At 40.3% G+C, this 22642-nt stretch overlaps 1 protein-coding gene across 4 annotated transcripts in view; it reads left to right on the plus strand.

Moving 5' to 3' along the window:
* The window catches only part of TDRD12 (tudor domain containing 12), an 81904-nt gene that overhangs the window by 11919 nt on the left and 47343 nt on the right, over nt 1-22642 (plus strand). For 2 of the 4 annotated variants that reach the window (XM_082366452.1, XM_082366449.1), the window contains 6 exons: nt 2665-2801; nt 4363-4482; nt 9310-9365; nt 10757-10842; nt 15132-15321; nt 15790-15879. In XM_082366452.1, the coding sequence (XP_082222578.1) occupies nt 2665-2801; nt 4363-4482; nt 9310-9365; nt 10757-10842; nt 15132-15321; nt 15790-15879 (679 nt within the window). The remainder of the gene's footprint in view (nt 1-2664; nt 2802-4362; nt 4483-9309; nt 9366-10756; nt 10843-15131; nt 15322-15789; nt 15880-22642) is intronic. The other 2 variants (XM_082366451.1, XM_082366450.1) reach the window with 1 other exon arrangement.

Consider the following 22642-nt stretch of genomic DNA (forward strand, 5'->3'; position numbering starts at 1 on the left):
ATGTATACCACATCATCTTTATCCATTCCTCTGTCAGTGGACATTTAGGTTGCTTCCACGTCCTGGCTCAATATTGAGCTCAATAAAATAGTGCTGCAATGAACATTGGGGTGCATGTGTCTTTTCGAATTATGGTTTTCTCCGGATATATGCCCAGGGATTGCTGGATCATATGGTAGTTCTATTTTTAGTTTTTTAAGGAACCTCCATACTGTTCTCCATAGTGGCCATACCAGTTTACATTCCTACCAACAGTGTAGGAGGGTTCCCTTTTCTCCACACCCCCTCCAGCGTTTATTGTTTGTAGATTTTTTGATGATGGCCATTCTTACCGGTGTGAGGTGATACTTCATTGCAGTTTTGATTTGCATTTCTCTAATAATTAGTGATATTGAGCATCTTTTCATGTGCTTTTTAACTGTCTATATGTCTTCTTTGGAGAGATGTCTATTTAGGTCTTCTAACCCACTTTTTATTGGGTTGGGTTTTTTTTTTTTTATATTGAGCTGCATGAGCTGTTTTGTATGTTTTGGAGATTAATCCTTTGTCAGTTGCTTCATTTGCAGATATTGGGTTGGCCAAAGGTTCATTCATTTTTTTCCTAAGATGGCTCTAATAGTGCTTAGTTGTCTTTAACTTCATTCAAAACAATTTTGTTAGATTGTATTGTGACATATCAGCATGCATTTAAAAAAAATAATCAAAATTGGTGAATTTTTGTGTAGCCATTTTAATATTGAAGATGGAAGGAAAAAAGCAACATTTTCAGCATATTATGCTTTATTATTTCAAGAAAGGTGAAAATGCAACTGAAACGCAAAAAAAAGATTTTGTGCAGTTCATGGAGAAGGTGCTGTGACTGATTGAACGTGTCAAAAATGGTTTGTGAAGTTTCGTGCTGGAGATTTCTCACTGGACGATGCTCCACGGTTGGGTAGACCAGTTGAAGTTGATAGCGATCAAATTGAGACATTGATTGAGAACAATGAACGTCATACCACGTGGGAGATAGCTGACATACTCAAAATATCCAACTCAAGCGTTGAAAATCATTTGCACCAGCTTGGTTACATTAATCGCTTTGATGTTTGGGTTCCACGAAGTTAAGCGAAAAAAAAACCTTCTTGACCGTATTTCCGTATCCATTCTCTACTGAAACGTATTGAAAATGTTCCGTTTTTTAAACAAATTGTGATAGGCGATGAAAAGTGGATACTGCATAATAATGTGGAATGGAAGAGATCGTGGGGCGAGGGAGATGAATCACCACGAACCACACCAAAGGCTGGTCTTCATCCAAAGTAGGTGATGTTGTGTATATGGTGGGATTGGAAGGGAGTCCTCTATTATGAGCTCCTGCCGGAAAACCAAACGATTAATTCCAACAAGTACTGCTCCCAATTAGACCAACTGAAAGCAGCACTCGACAAAAAGCATCCAGAATTAGTCAACAGAAAACTCATAATCTTCCATCAGGATAACGCAAAGACTGCATGTTTCTTTCATGACCAGGCAAAAACTATTACAGCTTGGCTGGGTTCTCATTCATCCGCCATATGCACCAGACACTGCACCTCCAGATTTCCATTTATTTAGGTCTTTACAAAATTCTCTTAATGGAAAAATGTTCAATTCCCTGGACGACTGTAAAAGGCACCTGGAACAGTTCTTTGCTCAAAAAGATAAAAAGTTTTGGGAAAATGGAATTATGAAGTTGCCTGAAAAATCACGAAAGGTAGTGGAACCAAAGGGTGAATACGTTGTTCAATAAAGTTCTTGGAGAAAATGAAAAATGTGTCTCTTATTTTTACTTAAAAACTGAAGGAACTTCTTGGCCAACCCAATATTTTTCTCCCATTCTGAGGGTTGTCTTTTTGTTTTGTTTATGGTTTCCTCTGCTGTGCAAAAGCTTTTAAGTTTAATTAGGTCTCATTTGTTTATTTTTGTTTTTATTTTCATTACTATAGGGGGTGCTTTGAAAAAGACCTTGCTGTTATTTATGTCAAGAGTGTTCTGCCTATGTTTTCCTCTAAGAGTTTTATAGTATCTGGCTTTACATTTAGGTCTTTAATCCATTTTGAGTTTATTTTTGTGAATGGTGTTAGGGAGTGTTCTAATTTCACTCTTTTACATGTAGCTGTCCAGTTTTCCCAACACCACTTATTGAAAAGACTGTCTTTTCTCCATTGTATAGTCTTGCCTCCTTTGTCAATGATCAGGTGACCATAGGTGTGTGGGTTTGTCTCTGGACTTTCTATCCTGTTCCATTGATATATATTTCTGTGTTTGTGCCAGTACCATACTGTTTTGATTACTGTGGCTTTGTAGTATAGTCTGAAGTCAGGGAGCCTGATTCTTCCATCTCCATTTTTCTTTCTCAAAATTGCTTTGGCTATTCACGGTCTTTTGTATTTCCATACAAATTGTAAGTTTTTTTGTTCTAATTCTGTGAAAAATGTCATTGGTAATTTGATAGGGATTGCATTGAATCTGTAGATTGCTTTGGGCAGTATAGTCATTTTCACAATATTGATTCTTCCAGTCCAAGAACGTGGTATATCTCTCCATCTGTTTGTGTCATTTTTGATTTCTTTCATTAGTATCTTACAATTTTCTGAGTATGACTAGAGGTTTTAACACTGAAGTTTTCTTTTTATTTTGTAGGTTTGTGTGGTTTATTGTGAGGAACTGAAGTGCTGGTGCAGGGCTGTAATTAAGTCAATAGTGTCTTCAGCAGACCATTACCTCACAGAGTGTTTCCTTGTGGATTTTGCCAAGTACATTCCAGTGAAATCCAAAAAGTATGTATGTATTATTTATTTTGCCTTATGCTCTTTAGGGGACAAATGTCAGTTTTCAAGGAGAATGTCAATTTTCAAAGTAAGGGGCGAGAGCTTCAAGAAGGGAAGACTTGCAGGTTCAGGTTTTACAAGCAGTGAATGTAAGAGCAGGTGCTCAGGATGAGGACTCAGCAGGCGGCTCCGGCCCTCCTTCTGCCTTCCTTCCTAGAAAGTGCAGGTGTTCTCTGTCAGCTGCTCTCCTGGCCTGGCGTGGCATGTCCCCTGAGTTTGCTCAGGTGATGGAATGGGTCCTTCGGGTTACCTGGCTACCAGGAGGCAGAGAGAAACTCTTCTTGTTGCCACAGAAGGGATGGTTTGCTGGCACAGCCTCAGATTGCAGAGAGCAGAGCATGTGTCCCTCGTTGTCCTGCCTAACAGAGTGAGGGTGTGACTGTCACAGAAGACGGGAGGCCGTTCAGAGTGACCCTCAATGACTCCAGGACCACACACCACGGTTGCCTAGAAAACACTGTCAGCAAGTCAGTCTTGGTGTTTGTGGTAATTTTTTCATGGTTTCCTATCCCAGAGTCAGAGGATATCAGTTTAATAAATAATAAATAATAAACATGAGGACCCTTCTTCCGAAAGAGAAAGCGCGGTCCCAGCTGCAGGGGAGGCGGGTGCCCTGATGGGGAGTCTGTGTCAGGGAGCCGCTCCCACAGCGGGGCTGGCAGGTCTTCATGGAAAAGGAGGTGCCTTTCCAGCTTGTGGTTCTGCACCCTTATAACCATAGTGGTTATTAAAAATAACATCGTATTTAATGGTTTGGAGAGATTTCCTCTTAGTATTTGGAGTTTTAAGTTTAGTGTGTTTTGGGCAAGAGAGTCGTATGATTAGAGCAGGGAGGCCCGGAGGGGCGGTTAGGGCAGCCGCCTTTTCTAAACTGTCCGCGACCGAGGTGGCCAGGCTGCCCACACACGGCCCCTGAGAACCTGTTGATGTCGAAACCATATGTTCACGTGCTCTGTTGTTTGCCTGAAGGAGAATGGAAATAAAAACGCTGAACAACTTATGAAACCTCAGTCCATCAGCTCTTTTGTGCAAAGTTGACAAATACTAACTCTTAAAACATCTGCTTATTTACAGAAGCTTCAAGGTAATTCTGGTCGTGTATTGAAATTGCTATTTTAAAAACTTAAATAGAATTTGCTTCCAGGTTTGTTCGTTATTACCCAGTGTTTCTCAATCTAAGGAGACAGTGTTTTTTCTAATGCCTCCCCGCCCCCATGCCATGAAATTTTAACGCCAAAGATTACTGAGTATCTTTTATGTACTATATGTATATCTGTGCTTTATACATAAAAAAGTAAGATTTTTCTCAGCCCCCAAGAACCAGTTTTCACCTTGCTGGGCAAATGTCTCCAAGCACTTGCTGCTGTTGGTGGCTATAATAGAAACAGAAATAATCATGTTTTGTGTGTTTTGTTTCATGTTAAGTATTTTAATTATGTAGGTGTACTTTAAAGAAATATGTTATATATAATTTTTTTAATCATGGAACTGTTTCTGTTTCACTGTTAAGCATCCGAGTTGCAGTAGAAACTTTTATGCGGCTTCCCTACAGAGCAAAAAAATTCAGACTATACTGCACAAAACCTGTCACATTGCACATTGACTTCTGTGAAGACAGCACTGAGATTGTGTAAGTACAGCTTCTAACATATGCTGAATCATTAGTAAAAGTCTTAAATTGAGTGTATGATGTTTATGTGAAATCAGATCCTCTTGAGAAGTGCTAAGCGATTTCAAAGGTCTCTTTGTCCTTCAGGAGGTGTCTTCTGAGTCACTGTGTCAAACCTGGCCATGTAGCCCCATCTCCAGAGGCTGTGGTGTGAGGGGGTTAGAGTATGGTCTGAGCTCTGAGCTATTTGGCTTCTTAACTTACAAAAAGGGATAAATTAAGTGTAAAGAGAAACATTTATACATCGGATCATGGAGCATTAAAAGAAAGTCCATGACATCCTTCTCCAGCCCCATTTCCTCCCTCCCTCCCTCCTGGGAGGCCTTTGTGACCTGTTCAGGCTCTGAACTTGCAGACCTTTTTCAGTGCTTTTATACCATATTCACATGCGTGGAGCTTTTAATGAAAATTAGAACACACTGTCTTATTGGCAAATTTAACTTAAGAATGTATTGAGTTGGCCAAAAAGTGCCTTTGGTTTTTGAGTAAAAATAAAGGACACATTTTTCATTTTCACGAAGAGCTTTATTGAACAACATATTTACCCTTTTGTTCCACTACCTTCTGCCATTTTTCAGGCAACTTCATAATTCCATCTTCCCAAAACTTTTATCTTTTTGAGCAAAGAACTGTTCCAGGTGCCTTTTACAGTCATCCAGGGAACTGAAATTTTTTCCATTAAGAGAATTTTGTAAAGACCTAAATAAATGGAAATCTGAAGGTGCAGTGTCTGGTGTATACGGCGGATGAATCAGAACTTCCCAGCCAAGCTGTAACAGTTTTTGCCTGGTCATCAAATATACATGCAATCTTTGTGTTATCCTGATGGAAGATTATGCATTTGGGACTTCCCTGGTGGCACAGTGGTTAAGAATCCACCTGCCGGTGCAGCGGACACAGGTTCGATCCCTGGTCCAGGAAGATCCCACATGCTGCGGAGGAACTAAGCCCATGTGCCACAGCTACTGAGCCTGTGAGCCACAGCTACTGAGCCCACATGCCACAACTACTGATGCCGGCGCACCTAGAGCCCCGTGCTCCGCAACAAGAGAAGCCACCGCAATGAGAAGCCCGCACACCGCAACGAAGAGTAGCTCCCGCTCGCCAGAACTTAGAGAAAGCCCCCGTGCAGCAACGAAGACCCAGTGCAGCCAAAAATAAAGATAAATAAAATTTTTTTTAAAAAAGTGGAAGCCAAATGTTTAAAAAAAAAAAAAAGTAGAGAATCGTATGCAGAAATATGGTCAAGAAGGTGTTTTTCGCTTAACTTATGTGGAACCCAAACATCAAAGTGCTTAACATAACCAAGCTGGTGCAAATGATTTTCAGCACTTGATTTGGATATTTTGAGTGTGTTGGCTATCTCCTGCATGGTATAACGTTGATTGTTCTCAATCACTGTCTCGATTTGATTGCTATCAACTTCAACTGGTCTACCCAACCGTGGAGCATCGTCCAGTGAGAAATCTCCAGCACGAAACTTCACAAACCACTTTTGACACATTCGATCAGTCACAGCACCTTCTCCATGCACTGCACAAATCTTTTTTTGCGTTTCAGTTGCATTTTTACCTTTCTTGAAATAATAAAGCATAATATGCTGAAAATGTTGCTTTTTTTCTTCCATCTTCAATATTAAAATGGCTACACAAAAATTCACCAAAAAATTTTGATTTTTTTTTAAATGCACGCTGATATGACAGCTGTCACAATACAATCTAACAAAATTGTTTCGAATGAAGTTAAACACAATTAAGTGCTACTAGAGCCATCTTATGGAAAAAAAGAACAAACCTTTTGGCCAGCCTAGTATTTTGAAGTTCTTTGCCAGTACACGTATTCCCTTCTACTTTCAGTCGTTTTCCTGGGTGAATACAGTTGGCATACTTGCTGTCTTTAACCACTCCCCTCTTGATAACCAGCTAGATTGTTACCAAACCATTTTGCACTGTACATTCTCATAAGAATATAGGTAAATCAAAGTGAGATATATAGATGCAGAAATGTATACATGCATGCATGCACATGTGTACACATGTATCACACACACACGCACACACCCACCCCTGTCTAGTAATTTGACCACATTGCCAGTGTTTGTACAGGATGGGTCCCTGCATGGGGCAGTGCTGTGTCGGAGTTCTGACTGTGATCTTTGCTGTCTTGAATGAGCACTACCTGAGGTCCTGGGGGTAGCCCCATCCTCCGCCTCCAACACTGTGGCTTTGTGGGAGAAGAAGCTATGGGAAGCAGCACGATTTTGATTCAACTTGCACGTCCCAGTGATGTTGCATTCTAAGTTCTCTCTGAACTTGGAAGCTGCCTCTCTTATGGATGCTTTTGTGGGATCTGTGGAGACCCTCCCACCTCCACGCCCCCAGCCCTCATCACCTGTAGCTCCCTTGGGATGATGAATGCATCACTCTTGCGGCTGCCTCGGAATCCACACTGATAAGCCAGCTGGTCTCTGCTGAGGCCGCTGCTCCGCCAGGGTGCCAGCAGCGCCTGCCCCCTTCCTGTCCCTCTTGCAGAGCAGCCAGCTCTCTGTGCCCAGCCCTTCCTCAGAGGCAGACCCCTGTCTTTCTGACGCCCCCTCTGCATTACCCCGTTCCCAGCGCCACCACAGTGCTCCCCAGGGGCCTTCCCAGCCTTGGACACACCCAACCCTAGGAGACCCTCAGTGTAGGCGAAGAAGGGCTTCAGGTAAGTGATCTTACTGGGTTTTGATCACCTTCTTTGATGTTGCTGGTTTTGTGTTTGCGCCTCATCTGGAATGTCTGTCTTAACATGTGTATTACGGTTTTTGTTAAATTGCCCTTCCAAAGGACTAGTGGTCTGTACTCCCATCACTGGGTATAGAAAGGGCTGCTCTCCCCACACAACGCAGAATATCATCAGGCTTTTTAACTTCTGCTTGTTTGCCGGACAATGCTATTTTGTTTTAAGTTGTATTTTTCTGACTTGTGAAGTTGGGTATCTCTTCACATAGTGTGTGTGTGTGTGTGTGTGTGTGTGTGCGCGCGCGCCTGTGTTGAGAGAGAGACACACGTACACAGACACACAGACTCATTGATTAACCTGTGACAGACTTGACTTACTTGTTCATAGACTAGATTGATTGATTTTTCTCTTGGGCCTTTTCCTTATTAGGAATCTACTACATTTTGTTAAAAAACAAAACGCTTATTAGGTAATTTTTTGTACAGCAAGGTTTTCAAACCACTGTATTCGTTTGTTTGTTTGTTTATACCTCCCTTCGGAAACCCTTTGTGATTCTCTTGAAGTAATGTGCTTGGTATCTTAGTAAAAATAAAAATAACAGGGCTGAGTGCTTTATGTACATTACCTCATTTGATCTTTGAAACAACCCTTGGAGGATGGTGATGGCGTCTCTGATACATAAAACCAGTGGAGAAACAGAAAACATGTCACTCCAACCTTACTTTATTTGATTTTTGTTCCATGCTTCCAAATACTGGTTTTTCATGATCTTCCACTGCCTATAGCTTCTCCTGCGATTTTCTTTCCAAAGCATAGTATGACTCTGACTCCAGTTTGGGAGAGTGTGTGTGTGTGTGTGTGTGTGTGTGTGAGTGTGTTTTAACACACCATCAAGCAATTAAGGCAGCTTAACCCGACATAGCATCAGATCCCACAGGTTAAGGGCTCCACCCTACAAGACTTCCCCCAGCCCCCCCGAACTTCAGATGCCAATTTCAAGTCTGGGTTGTCACCTGTGCTTCTGACTGGGATGGCTATAAATGAGAGGTTCCCTTCTTGGGTTTGATGAATTTGCTCTCAGAACTCAGAAACATTTTACTTACTAGATTACCAGTTTAGTATAAAAGAGATAACTCAGGAGCAGCCAGATGGAAGAGATGCACAGGGCAAGGTGTGGGGAGAGGCGCTTCCTCCCCTCTCCAGGCACACCTGTCCCCCACATCTCCACGTGTTCACCAGCCCAGAAGCTCCCAACCTAGGCCATTTTTGGTGTTTATGGAGGCTTCATTACCTAGCCATGATTGATTAAATCTTTGGCCATTGGCAATTGATTCAACCTCCAGCCCCTTTCTCCTCCCTGGAGGTCAGGTTGGTGGGACTGAAAGTTCCAACCCTCTAATCACAAGGTTGGTTCCCCTGGCAACCAACCCCCATTCTTAAGTTACCTTAGTGCTTTCCACTCGTCACCTTGTCACTCTCATCACTGAACTCTGTGCCAGAAACAGGGACAATGACAAAATATATATTTCTTATCATAAATCACAATATCACACATAGGAAAGGACAAGATGATAGGGAGAAATGGGACACGGTGAGAGGGGTACCACGAGACAGTAGTGGCTGCGTTTCCCACAGCCACTTTTGGAATGTTGGTTTAACCAACACGTGTGGAGCCCTCGCTCTGTGCCAGCCTGTGCTGAGCAATCCTCACTCAGGGCCCCTGTCCTGGGAAGCTAGCGTTCTGGCTGGGAGACAGGTGTCGCAGGTAATGGGACGATGGTGTTGGGACAGATGATGCCGTGGAGGTGGGCACGGTAGCTCAGGAAGCCCCAGAAAGGGGCCCATTCTCAGTGAGTCTCTGCACTGGCACAGGCGGGCATGGAAGAGAAGTCTGCTGTGGGGTGCAGCTGGGATCATCACCCCCAGGCCAGAGCCAGACTCCCCGTTACCTGCATCATATGTTCAACGTGTAATATCAGAAACATCCAGTGTATAATTTACTAAATGATGTTAGCGTACTGGCCTCAGCTTTTTACTTAATGAAGTTGCCTCTGTTCTCTGTTCCAGACCTGCCAAGAAGTGGGACAGTGCAGCTATTCGGTACTTTCAGAACATCCTAAAAGGTGAGGCAGGTGCATGATCCCTGTAGCCTGCTCTGAACTGACACCTTCTGTTGATGAGGGGGTTTGAGATGTGCGTGCTTAGGTGTTTGACCCCCTTTGTGGAGTTCATAAGTGACCTGGAGCTTCTTCCACCCCAAGTGTCACAGTGACTCTGCACCCTTGGAATTTTTGGGGTGGATGTGGGCATCAGTAATTGACAGGTGAAATCAGGAAGGAGCTATGTGGGTGAGGACCCTTACACAATAATAATGCCTGTCTCTTAGTTTTCATAGAAGCTGCAGCACTGCAAAATAAATGTACGTGCATTTCATTGAACCAACAGTTGATGAAATGCCTAACTTTTTTTTAGCGAGCAAGGGGTAGTAAATGGATACTTACTGTGTGATCACCATCATTGCTAATGAAGATGTGTAGAATGTCTCAGCGCCTATTTAGTGTGCTCTTTTTATTTTATATCTTTGGCTGTAAAGTAGACTCTCATTTGTGACATCTGTCCTAACCCCTGGCAGTCTGAGCCAAATAACTGTGCCGAACTCCAGGGCTGTTCTGAGGAGTAGTGAGTTTGCATTGCCTGGGGTGCTGGCCCCTCTCCTCCACTGCCCCACTGTCCAGGTAAAGGAGCAACCAGAGGCGCTGCACCTGGGAGAAATGGGAGGGAGGGGCGCCTCTGGTTTTGTAGCTTGGGCCCTTGTTAGCCCACAGGGGGCCCGGGAGACACAGGTTTGGAGGAGGCAGAGTGCTTGGGTTGAATACCATCCTGCTACGTCTGCATAGCCTCCTCGCCTGTAAAGTGATAACAGCGCTTACCCCAAAGTGTTGTGGTAAGAGTGAAATGCAATACGTTTGTAAAGGACGGAGCGGAGTGCCTATTGGTGCCCACACATGGAGCTGCTCTGTGGGGCATTTGGAGGGGTGGAATGGACTCGGGTGAAAGACTGTGACTCGGCACGTGGGTTTGGGAGTCACTGGAAAAGAAGAGAGGGCCCAGAACTGTGCTCGAGGTGCTGTCACGGGGTGGCAGGAGGAGGATGGCGGGCTGAGGGGGACAGAGGACACATGGCTGACTTCGTGCTGGGAGAGCCTGCACCTTGCCTTGCCCAGTGCCAGACCCCTTCTGCGGGAGGAAGCTGTTGAATGTTGTGGCACTGGGTAATCGTGAGTGGTTAGCAGAGATTAATAGGTGAGAAATAGTCATAGTTGTTTAAAGCATACTTTTTTTTTTTTTTTTTTGGCCTCGCGGTGTGGCATGCGGAATCTTAGTTCCCTGACCAGGGATCGAACCCGCACCCCCTGCAGTGGAAGCGTAGAGTCCTAACCGCTGGGCCACCAGGGAAGTCCCTCAAGCATACTTTTAATATCAGCTACTTTATGTTTTGATTTATGCTATTTAGCAGCTACCCAGGTGGAAGCCAAATTGTGTGCTGTGGAAGAAGATACTTTTGAGGTTTTCCTTTATGTAACTACAAAAAATGAAGAGGTAAGTGAAAGAATTGTATTCTTAAAATATTATTTAAAATGCTTATTTTAATAAAACAGTACACACCTAGGAAAACAATGTCATTCACACAGCATATAAATTTTCTTAATCTTTCAAGGTCTGGCTTAGATCAGAAGTTAGCCAGGACTGTTTTTCTTCTTTTAATACTTTAAAAAATTACTTTAGTATTTTATTTAGACAGCATTTTATTTAGTAATGGACAAGAAATTATTCCTATAGCGAAGAGTGTGAAATGTTATTTTCTTGTAAGAGGACGTAATTTTCTTGAATACACACATTTGGTGTGGTTTTAGTTCCCTGCTTTTTCCTTTCCATAATTTTCTCATTGTATAGACTATGCTCACTGTAAAGAATTCAGATACCATAAGTAGAAAGGAAGTGGGCCTCACCTGTGAACCCCCTCTTTCCTCCACCCAGTTATTAGCTGTTCACCTTTGGCTGGCTGCCCTTTATGAAGGGTGGTATGAGGACACAGCAGCTCTGTACCTTGTGTGGAGGTGGATGGAGCTGCAGATCTAGGGCTGCTCAGGGCCCACAGAGGGCATCTAAAACCTGTATTTATTTTAAAACTTTGTTTTGGAACAATTTTACACTTACAGACGAGATGCCAAAATAGTGCAGAGATTTTTGTATGTGCTTTACCTGGGTTCTCCTAATGTTAACCATACAAACAAGTAGTACAGTGATTAAAACCAGAAAATTTACACTGATAAAATATAATTTAAAAAAATCTACAGACCTTATTTGAATTTTGCCGGTTTTTCCACTAATTTCCTCTCTCTGGTTTCAGATCTGATCTCAGATCCCACATTGCATCTGACTGTCAAATCTCCTTAGTCTCCTCCAATCTGTGACAGTTGTCTTTCCTCCTGTTTTAAGACCTTGTCACTTCTGAAGAGTACTGGCCAGTTATTTTGTAGAATGTTACTCAAATTGGCTTTATTTGATGTTTTCTCATGATTTAGCTTGAGTTGTTGCATGCTTTTAGCAAGAATGCTACAGAAGTGATGCCCGTCTCAGTACGTCAGAGCAGGGCTTATGATGTTGATAATGTTTTATTATTTGTCATCTTAATCATGATCACCTGGTTAGGGTGGTGTCTGCTAGGTTTTTCCTCAACAGAGTTACTGTTTATTCCTTTTTGAAATTATTAAGTATCTTACGGGGAGATACTTGGAGACCATGCAGATAGCCATCAATGACTCTTGTCTGCAAAACTTATTTCTGTGGTGTTTGCCCATTTCCATCATGCCTTCTGCATTTTTAACTGGAATCTATGAGGAAGAACTGACCCTTCTTCCCATTTATTAATTGATTCAATAATTTATCTTAGTATAGACTCTTTGGATACTTATTTTACTCTGAGGATATAATCCACCATTATCATTATTTTCCTGCTCAAGTTGTTGCAGATTTAGTTGTTAGGAGCTTCTTCAAAGTGGCTGATGTGTCCTTTCTACGTGCCCCATCATAGTTGAAAACTCTTACTTTCTGGTACCACAGGATGCTCCAGGCTAATTTTGTCCTTTTCCAGTCCCAGCCCTAGAATCAGCCACTTCTCCAAGAAGTGGTTCCTTTTATTGAAGAATGGTCTTCAGATATTAAGATCAGGGCACTAGGTGTGCTCATTATTACTACTGGGGTGTCATTGATTGCAGGCCCTCTCAGCAGACAGATAGGAAAGACATGTATGTACGTTAACCCACTTACACAAACATTTACACCACACGTTACAGAATTTTTTTCTGGTGATGAGAACTTTTAAGATTTACTCTTAGTAACTTTCAAATATGCAATACAGTATTATTAACTATAGCCACCATGCTGTACATTATATGCCCATGACTTACTTATTTTATAATTGGAAGTTTTCACCTTCTGACTCCCTTCACCCAGTTCATCACCTTCCCCCCATATTCCCCCCCACCCCAGCTCTGGCAGCCACCAATCTGTTCTCTGTATCTATGAGCTTAGGTGTTTTTTTTGTTTATTTTGTTTTCTTTTGGTTTTAGATTTCACATACCAGTGGAGATTATATAGCATTTGTCTTTCTCTGACTTATTTCACTTAGCATAATGTCCTTAAGGTATTGTCACAAATGGAAAGATTTTGGTTTTTTTTGTGGGCAAATCATATTCCATTGGGTATATGTATATACAGCACATTTTTTTTAACATCTTTATTGGAGTATAATTGCTTTACAATGGTGTGTTAGTTTCTGCTTTATAACAAAGTGAATCAGTTATACATATACATATATCCCCATATCTCCTCCCTCTTGCATCTCCCTCCCTGCCACCCTCCCTATCCCACCCCTCTAGGTGGTCACAAAGCACTGAGCTGATCTCCCTGTGCTGTGTGGCTGCTTCCCACTAGCTATATATTTTACGTTTACACCACATTTTTTTTATCCATTCATCCACCCATGAAAGCTTAGATTATTTCCATTAACTTGGCTATTGTAAATAATGTTGCAGTGAACATGGGGATGCATGTATCTTTTCAAGTGAATGTTTTCATTTTCTTCAGATAAATAGCCAGAAGTGGAATTGCTAGATTGTATGGTAGTTCTATTTTTAATTTCTAGAGGAATCTCCATGCTGTTTTCCATAGTGAGTATACCAACTTACATTCCCACCATAAGGGTTCCTTTTTCTCCACATACTTGCCAGCACTTGGTGTTTCTTTTTAACAACAGCCATTCTGACAGATGTGAAGTGTTACCTCACTGTGGTTTATTTATTTATTTATTTAATTTATTTACTTTTGGTTGCCTTGGGTTTTTGTAGCTGCGCGCGGGCTTTCTCTAGTTGTGGCGAGCGGAGGCTACTCTTCGTTGCAGTGCGTGGGCTTCTCACTGCGGTGGCTTCTCTTGTTGCGGAGCACAGGCTCCAGGCGCGTGGGCTTCAGTAGTTGTGGCTCACAGGCTCTAGAGCACAGGTTCTAGTTGTGGCGCACGGGCTTAGTTGCTCCACAGCATGTGGGATCTTCCCGGACCAGGGCTCGAACCCGTGTCCCCTGCATTGGCAGGCGGATTCCTAACCACTACACCACCAGGAAAGCCCCTCATTGTGGTTTTGATTTGCATTTCCCTGATTATTAGGGATATTGAGCATCTTTCCTTGTACTTGTTGGCCATCTGTATGTCTTCTTTGGAAAAAAGTCTACTCAGATCCTCTGCCCATTTTTGAGTTGGATTATTTGGGGGTTTGTTTGTTTGTTGCTATTGTTGTTGTATGAGTTCTTTATGTATTTTGGATATTAACCCCTTATCAGACAAATGACTTATAGATATTTTCTCTCATTAAGAGTCTTTTCATTTTGTTGGTGCTTTCCTTTGCTGTGCAGAAGCATTTTAGTTTGATGTAGTCCCACTGGTTTATTTTTGCTTTTGTTGCCTTTGCTTTCGGTGTCAAATCCAAAAAATCATCTCCAAGACCAGTGTCAAGGAGCTTATCACCTATGTTTTCTTCTAGGAGTTTTATGGTTTCAGATCTTATATTCAAGTCTTTAATCCATTTTGAGTTTGCTTTTGTATATGGTGTAAGAACGTGGTCCAGTTTCATTCTTCTGCATGTGGCTGTCCAGTTTTCCCAACACTGTTTTTTGAAGAGACTGTCATTTCCCCATTATATATTATTGACTCCTTTTTCATAATTTAATTGACCATATATGTGTGGGTTTATTTCTGGGCTGTCTATTCTGTTCCATTGATCTATGTGTCTGTTTTTATGCCAATACCATACTATTTTCATGAGTATCTTTTGTCCATTTTAAAATTGGTTTTGTTTTCTTTATATTCAGTTTTGAGAGTTCTTTATGTATTCTGGATACACGTCCATCCAGATATATTATTTAAAAATATTTTCTCCTTTTCTGTGGTTTGCCCTTTACAGTATCTTTTGAAAAGCAGAAATTTAAAATTTTGATAAAATCTAATTTATCAGTTTTTTCTTTTATGATTTGTGTTTTGTCTTCACCCTCTTCCCAGATCTTTGCCTGGCAAAGTCATGTTAGTTCTCAAGCACTTTCAAATAGACGTTTTTTAGATTTTGTACCGTTTCTTACTGTTTTTCTTATCAGGAAGGTTGGTCAGAAGTATCTAGTTCACCATTACTAGAGCAGAAGTCAAGAGATCAATTTCTATCAAATTATGTTCTATAAAATAATTTTTCTGAAGATTGAAATTTTCGGTTAAGTTTGCCCTATTTTCTGAACAGTCACCTGAGTATATTTGTCTTATTCATGAAATGTTTAAAATTATACAGGTTTGTGTTAACGATGATCTGGTTGCAAAGAACTTCGCTTGTTATGTATCACCCACGGAGAATAAAAACCTTGATTCTTTAGAGAAACCAAGATTGAGTATAAAGTCAGCATCCTTTTCCAGTAAACTCAATCCAGCACTTGCTCTTTGGCCAATGTTTTTGCAAGGAAAAGATTCTCAAAGGATGGAAAGTGAGTGGATTTCACCAATATGTTTCTCTTAAACTGTCTTATTTATAGGAATCTTAGTGTATTGATATAAATTGTTGTACAGACTTTTCCCCGTATGGAGGCAGAGACTTCGACTCTGAATTTAATATTTGAATTTTAATCCTGGTGAGTTTGTTACAAGTTTTGAGGTTCTAAAAGAGCTGCTGCAGTTTGTTTTTATGAGAACAGGATAAAAAACTATTGTCAATTTCTTATTAACATGGAGTTATATTTTCAGAAGTCCATATGTTCATAATTTAAAGATATTATCAAAACAAGGTTTTGTTTACTGTTTTAGATACTTTAAAAAAGAGCCATTTATTAGCATGAAAATATGAGAAGAGTCAGTCACGGACAATGCAAACAACTTTAAATGTTTCTCTCTACATCCACTTTTGTATTTTGGGTTTTATTTCATGCTTTTACCCTGAAACGTATTCTTTCTGTCAGAGTCAAGTGGTTTAACTTTTCTGGCAAAGTCTCTCCAGCATCCGTGGCCCAAGGGTGTCGGTGACCTCGGGCCAACCGCTAGGATCCTGGGTGAGTTCTCTTTTGCTCCATTTCATAGGCAACGTAAAAGAACACTCTTCTAAAGATTGTAGGGGTTGTTTAGAAGGGCTGTGGTAATTCTCTCTCTTTCTCCCTTAATTTAATGGAATCAATTTATGATGTAGATGCTGACAAAGATAATTTGCCTTGCAGTCCATAGGATTTTACCATAACATAAAGAACATAACAGGCACTTGTTCATGTGTAGGACTGATTTATTGCAGCCCATCCATAGGCCAGTGATTATTATTTGTCTTCAGAATACACATATGGATTTATGATTGATTTTTACTTTAAGCAATAGGATGCATAAAAATAAGAAAGAGGCGGGGGCTTCCCTGGTGGCGCAGTGGTTAAGAATCTGCCTGACAATGCAGGGGACACAGGTTTGAGCCCTGGTCCGGGAAGATCCCACATGCTGCGGAGCAACTAAGCCCGTGCGCCACAACTACTGAGCCTGCGCTCTAGAGGCCGCGAGCCACAACTACTGAAGCCCGTGCACCTAGAGCCCGTGCTCCGCAACAAGAGAAGCCACCGCAGTGAGAAGCCCGCACACCGCAATGAAGAGTAGCCCCCGCTCGCCACAACTAGAGAAAGCCCATGTGCAGCAGTGACCCAGCGCAGCCAACAATAAATAAATAAATTTATTTAGAAAAATAATAAGAAAGAGGCATTTATGAAATCAGAAATATCCAGTCTTTAATTCCATATCTCCAAGGTATTTAATGAATTGGATTTGTTGGGCAAGGGTGAAACATGCCAGCCACTCTGATGCTTGGCTCACCCTCTGTGGTGATTCCTCTGTGATCACTCTTACATTGGGTGTATGTATACCTATTGATATTTCAGATATATCCATTGTGAACTTCAGGTAAAGTAAAGCTTTAGTCAACTAAAATATTCCGTGCACCTTAAATTTTTTAAATTACCTTGGTAATGTTGTTCATCATAGAAAAATACAGGTAGTTTTAAAAGCCTGTCACCTTTGATGTACCTACTTATTAAAATTTTACAGTTTTTTTTTTCCAAAGTTTTCCAGATGTGAGGGTGTGTCTTACAGAAATGGGATCCTACTATACCTACCTCTTTGTAGTGGTTTTTCACTTCTTTCTAGGTCAAATGCATCCAGTATAACCTCTCTGAGGTGAGACTCTGTCAGTCCACTCCCTCCTCTGTGGCACCGGGAGGCCTTATTCCCTCCTGCTGAGTTGGGCCGACGGGCTCTCCTTGTGCAGAGTTTGTGTGGTGGATGTTGGCACGTGTGGCCCCCACCCATATTCTGATGTGCCTCCTGTAGGGGTCCCAGATGGGAATTTCTGCTGAGAGGAGCCCATTACTAATGGGAATGTGTTATTTCCGTCTGTGTTTTTTCCATTTCCACGAGAGCAAGAAAAATACCAGGCACTTAGATCGTGTTTAACCACTGCACAGCTTTCCATTGTATAGACATATTATTTCAAGTAGCCCCAGATTGCTGGGCAATAATTGTTTCCTACTTTTCTTTATTACAATCAGTGTTGGAATGAACTCTGCATATTTTTGAAAAGGAAAAGGTTGATGGTAAACAAAAGAAAGCTAATGTGAGATGTGACTGGATTATCATGTAAGAAACAAAATTATTAGATGTTACTTATTCAAGCAAAGATTTCCTTTTTCTTGTTAATTATTATGAGGAGCTATTTCAATTATATTTTTATTAAGTTTTGATACTTCTTGAAGTTGCCTTATTTTTTCAAAAATCAAAGTGTAGTACTTTTTAATACTTGGCTAAACAGTCAAATAGTATAGAAAGGCTGTAATGAAAAATAATTTTCTCTTGTCCAGCTTCTTCTCACCCAGGCCCCTCCCTAGAGGCAAACCGTTTATTTTTTCTTAGCTATTTATCTTGGCAGTTATCTTTAAGTTTTAAAATATTTATGATTATTTTACTCTGCCCAGGCTTATGCATTCTAGACCTTGTCCTGACTTCTGCAGCAGGTTAGCTCTCACACCCCCGTTCCACACGTCTTAGGTCCTCAGATACTCAGGAAGCGCCTACTGTGTGTCAGGCACTGTTCTAGGATTCATCAGAAAAGGAATCAAAGTCTGTTTTCCTGGAGTTTACTTACATTTTCTCAATAAAACTTTTATCTTAGAATGATCACAAACTTCGAGAAAAGTTGGAGAGCATTACAAAGAACTTGATTTTATCCTAAACCATTTGAGAATAAGTTGCCGACTGGAACGCCCCAGCTCTCTCCAATACTTGAGTGTGTTTTTCTTAGAAATAAGGGTACTCTCAAAAATATTCAAAGTACAACCCATCTAAATCAGAAATTAACGCTGATACATTGTGATCATCTAACCCTCAGCTACCATTGAAATTTTGCCAGTTGTCCCACTAATTCCTTTGTGGGAGAAAGACGCAGCCCAGCACCACGTGGTGCAATTCCCGACCTCCCTCGGTCTGCAGCAGTCATCAGTCTTCCCTGGGTTCTCCTGACTGTGACACCTTTGAAGATTATGGACCAGTTATTCTGTGGAATGTCATCAATTGTGGCAGATGATTTCCTGTTTCCAAATTCATTGATTTTTGCTCTGATTTTTATTCCTTTTTTCTGCTTACTTTACATTTAATTTGCTGTTCTTTTCTAGTTTCCCAAGGTGGAAACTTACATTATTAATTAAAATTTTTTCTTCTATTCTAATATAAACATTTAATGATATCAGTTGCTCTTTACTGCTTTTGCTGAATCCCACAGATTTTGATAAGTTGTATTTTTATTTTCATTTAGTTAAAAATATTTTAAAATTTCTCTTGATTTCTTCTTGATCCATATATTATTTAGAAGTGTGTTGTTTAATCTCCAAGTATTTTAGGATTTTCCAGCTATCCTTTTGTTATTAAGTTAGTTTAATTCCACTGTGGTCTGAGAGCATACATTGTACAATTTCTGTTCTTTTAAGTTTATTTAGGTGTGTTTTATGTGGTCTGTCTTGGTGTAAGTTCCATTTGAACTTGAGAAGAAGGTATAATCTGCTGTAGGATGAAGTAGTCTGTAGATATCAATTAAGACCAGTTGATTGGTGGTGCTATTGAATTCAGCTGTATTCTTAACTGATTTTCTGCCTGCTGGATCTGTTCATTTTTGATAGAGGGGTGTTGATGTCTCCAACTGTAACAGTGTTCTCATCTATTTCTCCTTGCAATTCTATCAGTTTTTGCCTCACGTATTTTGATGCTGTCTTGTTAAGCACATACACATTAAGGTCTGTAATGTCTTTTTGAAGAATTGGGTCCTTTATTATTTTATTTATTTATTTACTTATTTGGTTGCACTGGGTCTTAGTTGCAGCAGGCGGGCTCCTTAGTTGTGGCTCAAGGGCTCCTTAGTTGCAGCACACAGGCTTAGTTGTGGCATGTGAACTTAGTTGCCGCATGCATGTGGGATCTAGTTCCCTGACCAGGGATCAAACCCCAGCCCCCTGCACTGGGGGCACAGAGTCTTAACCACTGCGCCACCAGGGAAGTCTCTGGGTCCTTTATTATTATATACTGCTTCTATCCATAATTTTCCTTGTTCTGAAGTCTACTCTGTCTGAAATTAATACAGCTACTTCAGCTTTTTTTTTAAGCTATAAATTTTTTTATCGAGGTATAGTTAGTTGATGTACAATACATGTAAGTTTCTAGTGTACAACATAGTGATTCGCAAGTTTTAAAGTTTATACTCCATTTATAGTAATTATAAAATATTGGCTGTATTCCCTGTGCTGTACAATATATCCTCGTAGCTTATTTATTTTTTATGTAGTAGTTTGTACCTCTTAATCCACTACCTTTTTTTTTGTACCTCCCCACTTCCCTCTCGCCACTGATAACCACTAGTTTGTTCTCTGTATCTGTGAGTCTGTTTCTTTTTTGTTATATTCACTAGTTTTATTTTTTTAGATTCCACATATAAATGATATAATACAGTATTTGTCTTTCCCTGTCTGACTTATTTCACTAAGCTTAAATCCATCCATGTTGCTGCAAATGGCAAATTTTCATTCTTTTTTACAGCTGAGTAATATTCCATTGTGTGTATATGTGTGTATGTGTGTATGTACACACACATACACACATATACACCACACTTTCTTTACTCATCTGTTTATGAACACTTAAGTTGCTTCCGTATCTTGACTGTTGTGAATAATGCTGCTGTGAACATTGGAGTGCATGTTTCTTTTCAACTTAGTGTTTTTGTTTTCTTTGGATATATACCCAGGAGTGGAATTGCTGGATCATATGGCAGTTCTATTTTTAGTTATATATATTAAAGACCTTTTGTTTCCTTTGCCTTAGGAGACAGATTCCAAAATGAAATATCGCCTACTGTATTGTGCTGTACAGTAGGACCTCATTGTTTATCTATTTTTTGGGGGGGGGGGTTGGTGCCACAAGGCTTGCAGGGCCTTTGTTTCCTGACCAGGGATCAAACTCGTACACCCTGCAGTGGAAGAGCAGAGTCCTAACCACTGGACTGCCAGGGAGTTCCCTGTTTATCTATTTTATATATAGTAGTTTATATCTGCTGCTCCCAAACTCCTAATTTATCCCTCCCTCCCCCTTTCCCCTTTGGTAACCATAAGTTTGTTTTCTATGTCTGTCAGACTGTTTCTGTCTTGTAAATAAGTTCATTTATCATATTTTAGGTTCCACATATAAGTGATATCATATGATATTTGTCTTTCTCTGTGTGACTTCACTTAGTATGATAATCTCTAAGTCCATCCATGTTGCTACAAATGGCATTATTTCATTCTTTTTTATGGCTGAGTAGTATTCCATTGTATATTTGTACCCCATCTTCTTTGTCCATTCATCTGTCAGTGGACATTTAGGTTGCTACCATGTCTTGGCTATTGTAAATAATGCTGCTGCACATTGGGGTGCATGTATCTTTTCGAATTAGGGTTTTCTCCAGATACACACCCAAGGGTAGGATTGCGGGATCATATGGTAACTCTGTTTTTAGTTTTTTAAGGAACCTCCATACTGTTCTCCATAGTGGTTGTACCAATTTACATTCCACCAACAGTGTAGGAGAATTTCCTTTTCTCCACACCCTCTCCAGCATTTATTGTTTCTGGACTTTTTAATGATGGCCATTCTGACAGGTGTGAGGTGATACCTCATTGTGCTTTTTTTTTTTTTCTTTTTTTTTTTTTGGCTGTGTTGGCTCTTTGTTGCTATGCGTGGGCTTTCTCTAGTTGTGGCGAGCAGGGGCTACTCTTTGTTGTGGTACATGGACTTCTCTTTGAGGTGGCTTCTCTTGTTGCGGAGCATGGGCTCTAGGCGCACAGGCTTCAGTAGTTGTGGCTCGTGGGCTCTAGAACGCAGGCTCAGTAGTTGTGGCACACGGGCTTAGTTGCTCCGTGGCATGTGGGATCTTCCCGGACCAGAGATCAAACCTGTGTCCCCTGCATTGGCAGGCGGATTCTTAACCACTACACCACTAGGGAAGTCCCTCATTGTGCTTTTGATATGCATTTCTCTGATGATTAGCGATGTTGAGCATCTTTTCACGTGTCTGTTGGCCATCTGTATGTCTTCTTTGGAGAAAAGTCTCTTTAGGTCTTCTGCCCATTTTTTAATTGGTATGTTTGTTTTTTGATGTTGAATTGTATGAGTTGTTTGTATATTTTTGAAATTAAGCCCTTATCAGTCATGTTGTTTGCAAGTATTTTCTCCAGTCTGTAGGTTGTCTTTTGTTTTGTTGATGGTTTCCTTTGCTGTGCAGAAGCTTGTAAGTTTAATTAGGTCCCATTTGTTTATTTTTGCTTTTGTTTCCTTTGCCTTGGGAGACTGACCTAAGAAAACATTGCTAGGATTTATATCAATCTCTGTCTTTTATTTGGTGTATTTAGACCAATACCGTTTAAGGTGATTATTGATTTAGTTGGATTAATATTTGCCAAACTTGTTACCATTTTCTATTCATTCCCTTTGTTTTTGTTCTTGTCTTCCACTTTTTGTCATTTGTAGCTTTAATTTAGCATTTTGTGTGATACTGTTTTCTTTTTTAGCATATCAGTTGTACTTCTTTTTTCACTTTTCTGAATGGTTGCCTTAGATTTTGCAATATACATTTACAACCAATCCAAGTCCACTTTCAAATAACACTATACCTCTTTACGGGTAGTTGCTAGTACCTTATAATAACAAAGTATTCCTAATTCCTCCCTCCTGTCCATTGTATCATTGTTATTATTCATTTCATGCATTCATAAGTGTACATAGATGTGTGTGTAATTTATGTATATTTATATATTTTTATATGTATATGCATAAGTAATTAAATACATTGTCGCTATTATTTTGAACAAACTGTTATCTATTACATCTATTTTCAAAAAGAAAAAATTTTAATTTGCCTTCACTTATTCCTTCTCTAATGTGCATATCCTCAAGCTCAAAGATTCTTTCCACAAATGAGTCCAGTCTACTAATAAGCCCATCAAAGGCATTCTTCATTTCTATTAGTGTTTTTGATCTCTAGCATTTCTCCTTGATTCTTTCTCAGAATTTCCATGTCTCTGTTTATATTACCCATCTATTCTTGCATATTGTTTACTTTTTCTATTAGAGCCCTTAGCATATTAATCATAGTTGTACTAAATTTCTGGTGTAATAATTTCAACATCCCTGCTGTGTCTGACTCTGGTTCTGATTTGCCCTATCTCTTCAAACTGTCACCTTCTTTGCTTTTCGATATGCCTTGTAATT

This window comes from Balaenoptera borealis (assembly GCF_965194805.1).
Source record: "Balaenoptera borealis genome assembly, chromosome: 19".
Classification (NCBI taxonomy): domain Eukaryota; kingdom Metazoa; phylum Chordata; class Mammalia; order Artiodactyla; family Balaenopteridae; genus Balaenoptera; species Balaenoptera borealis.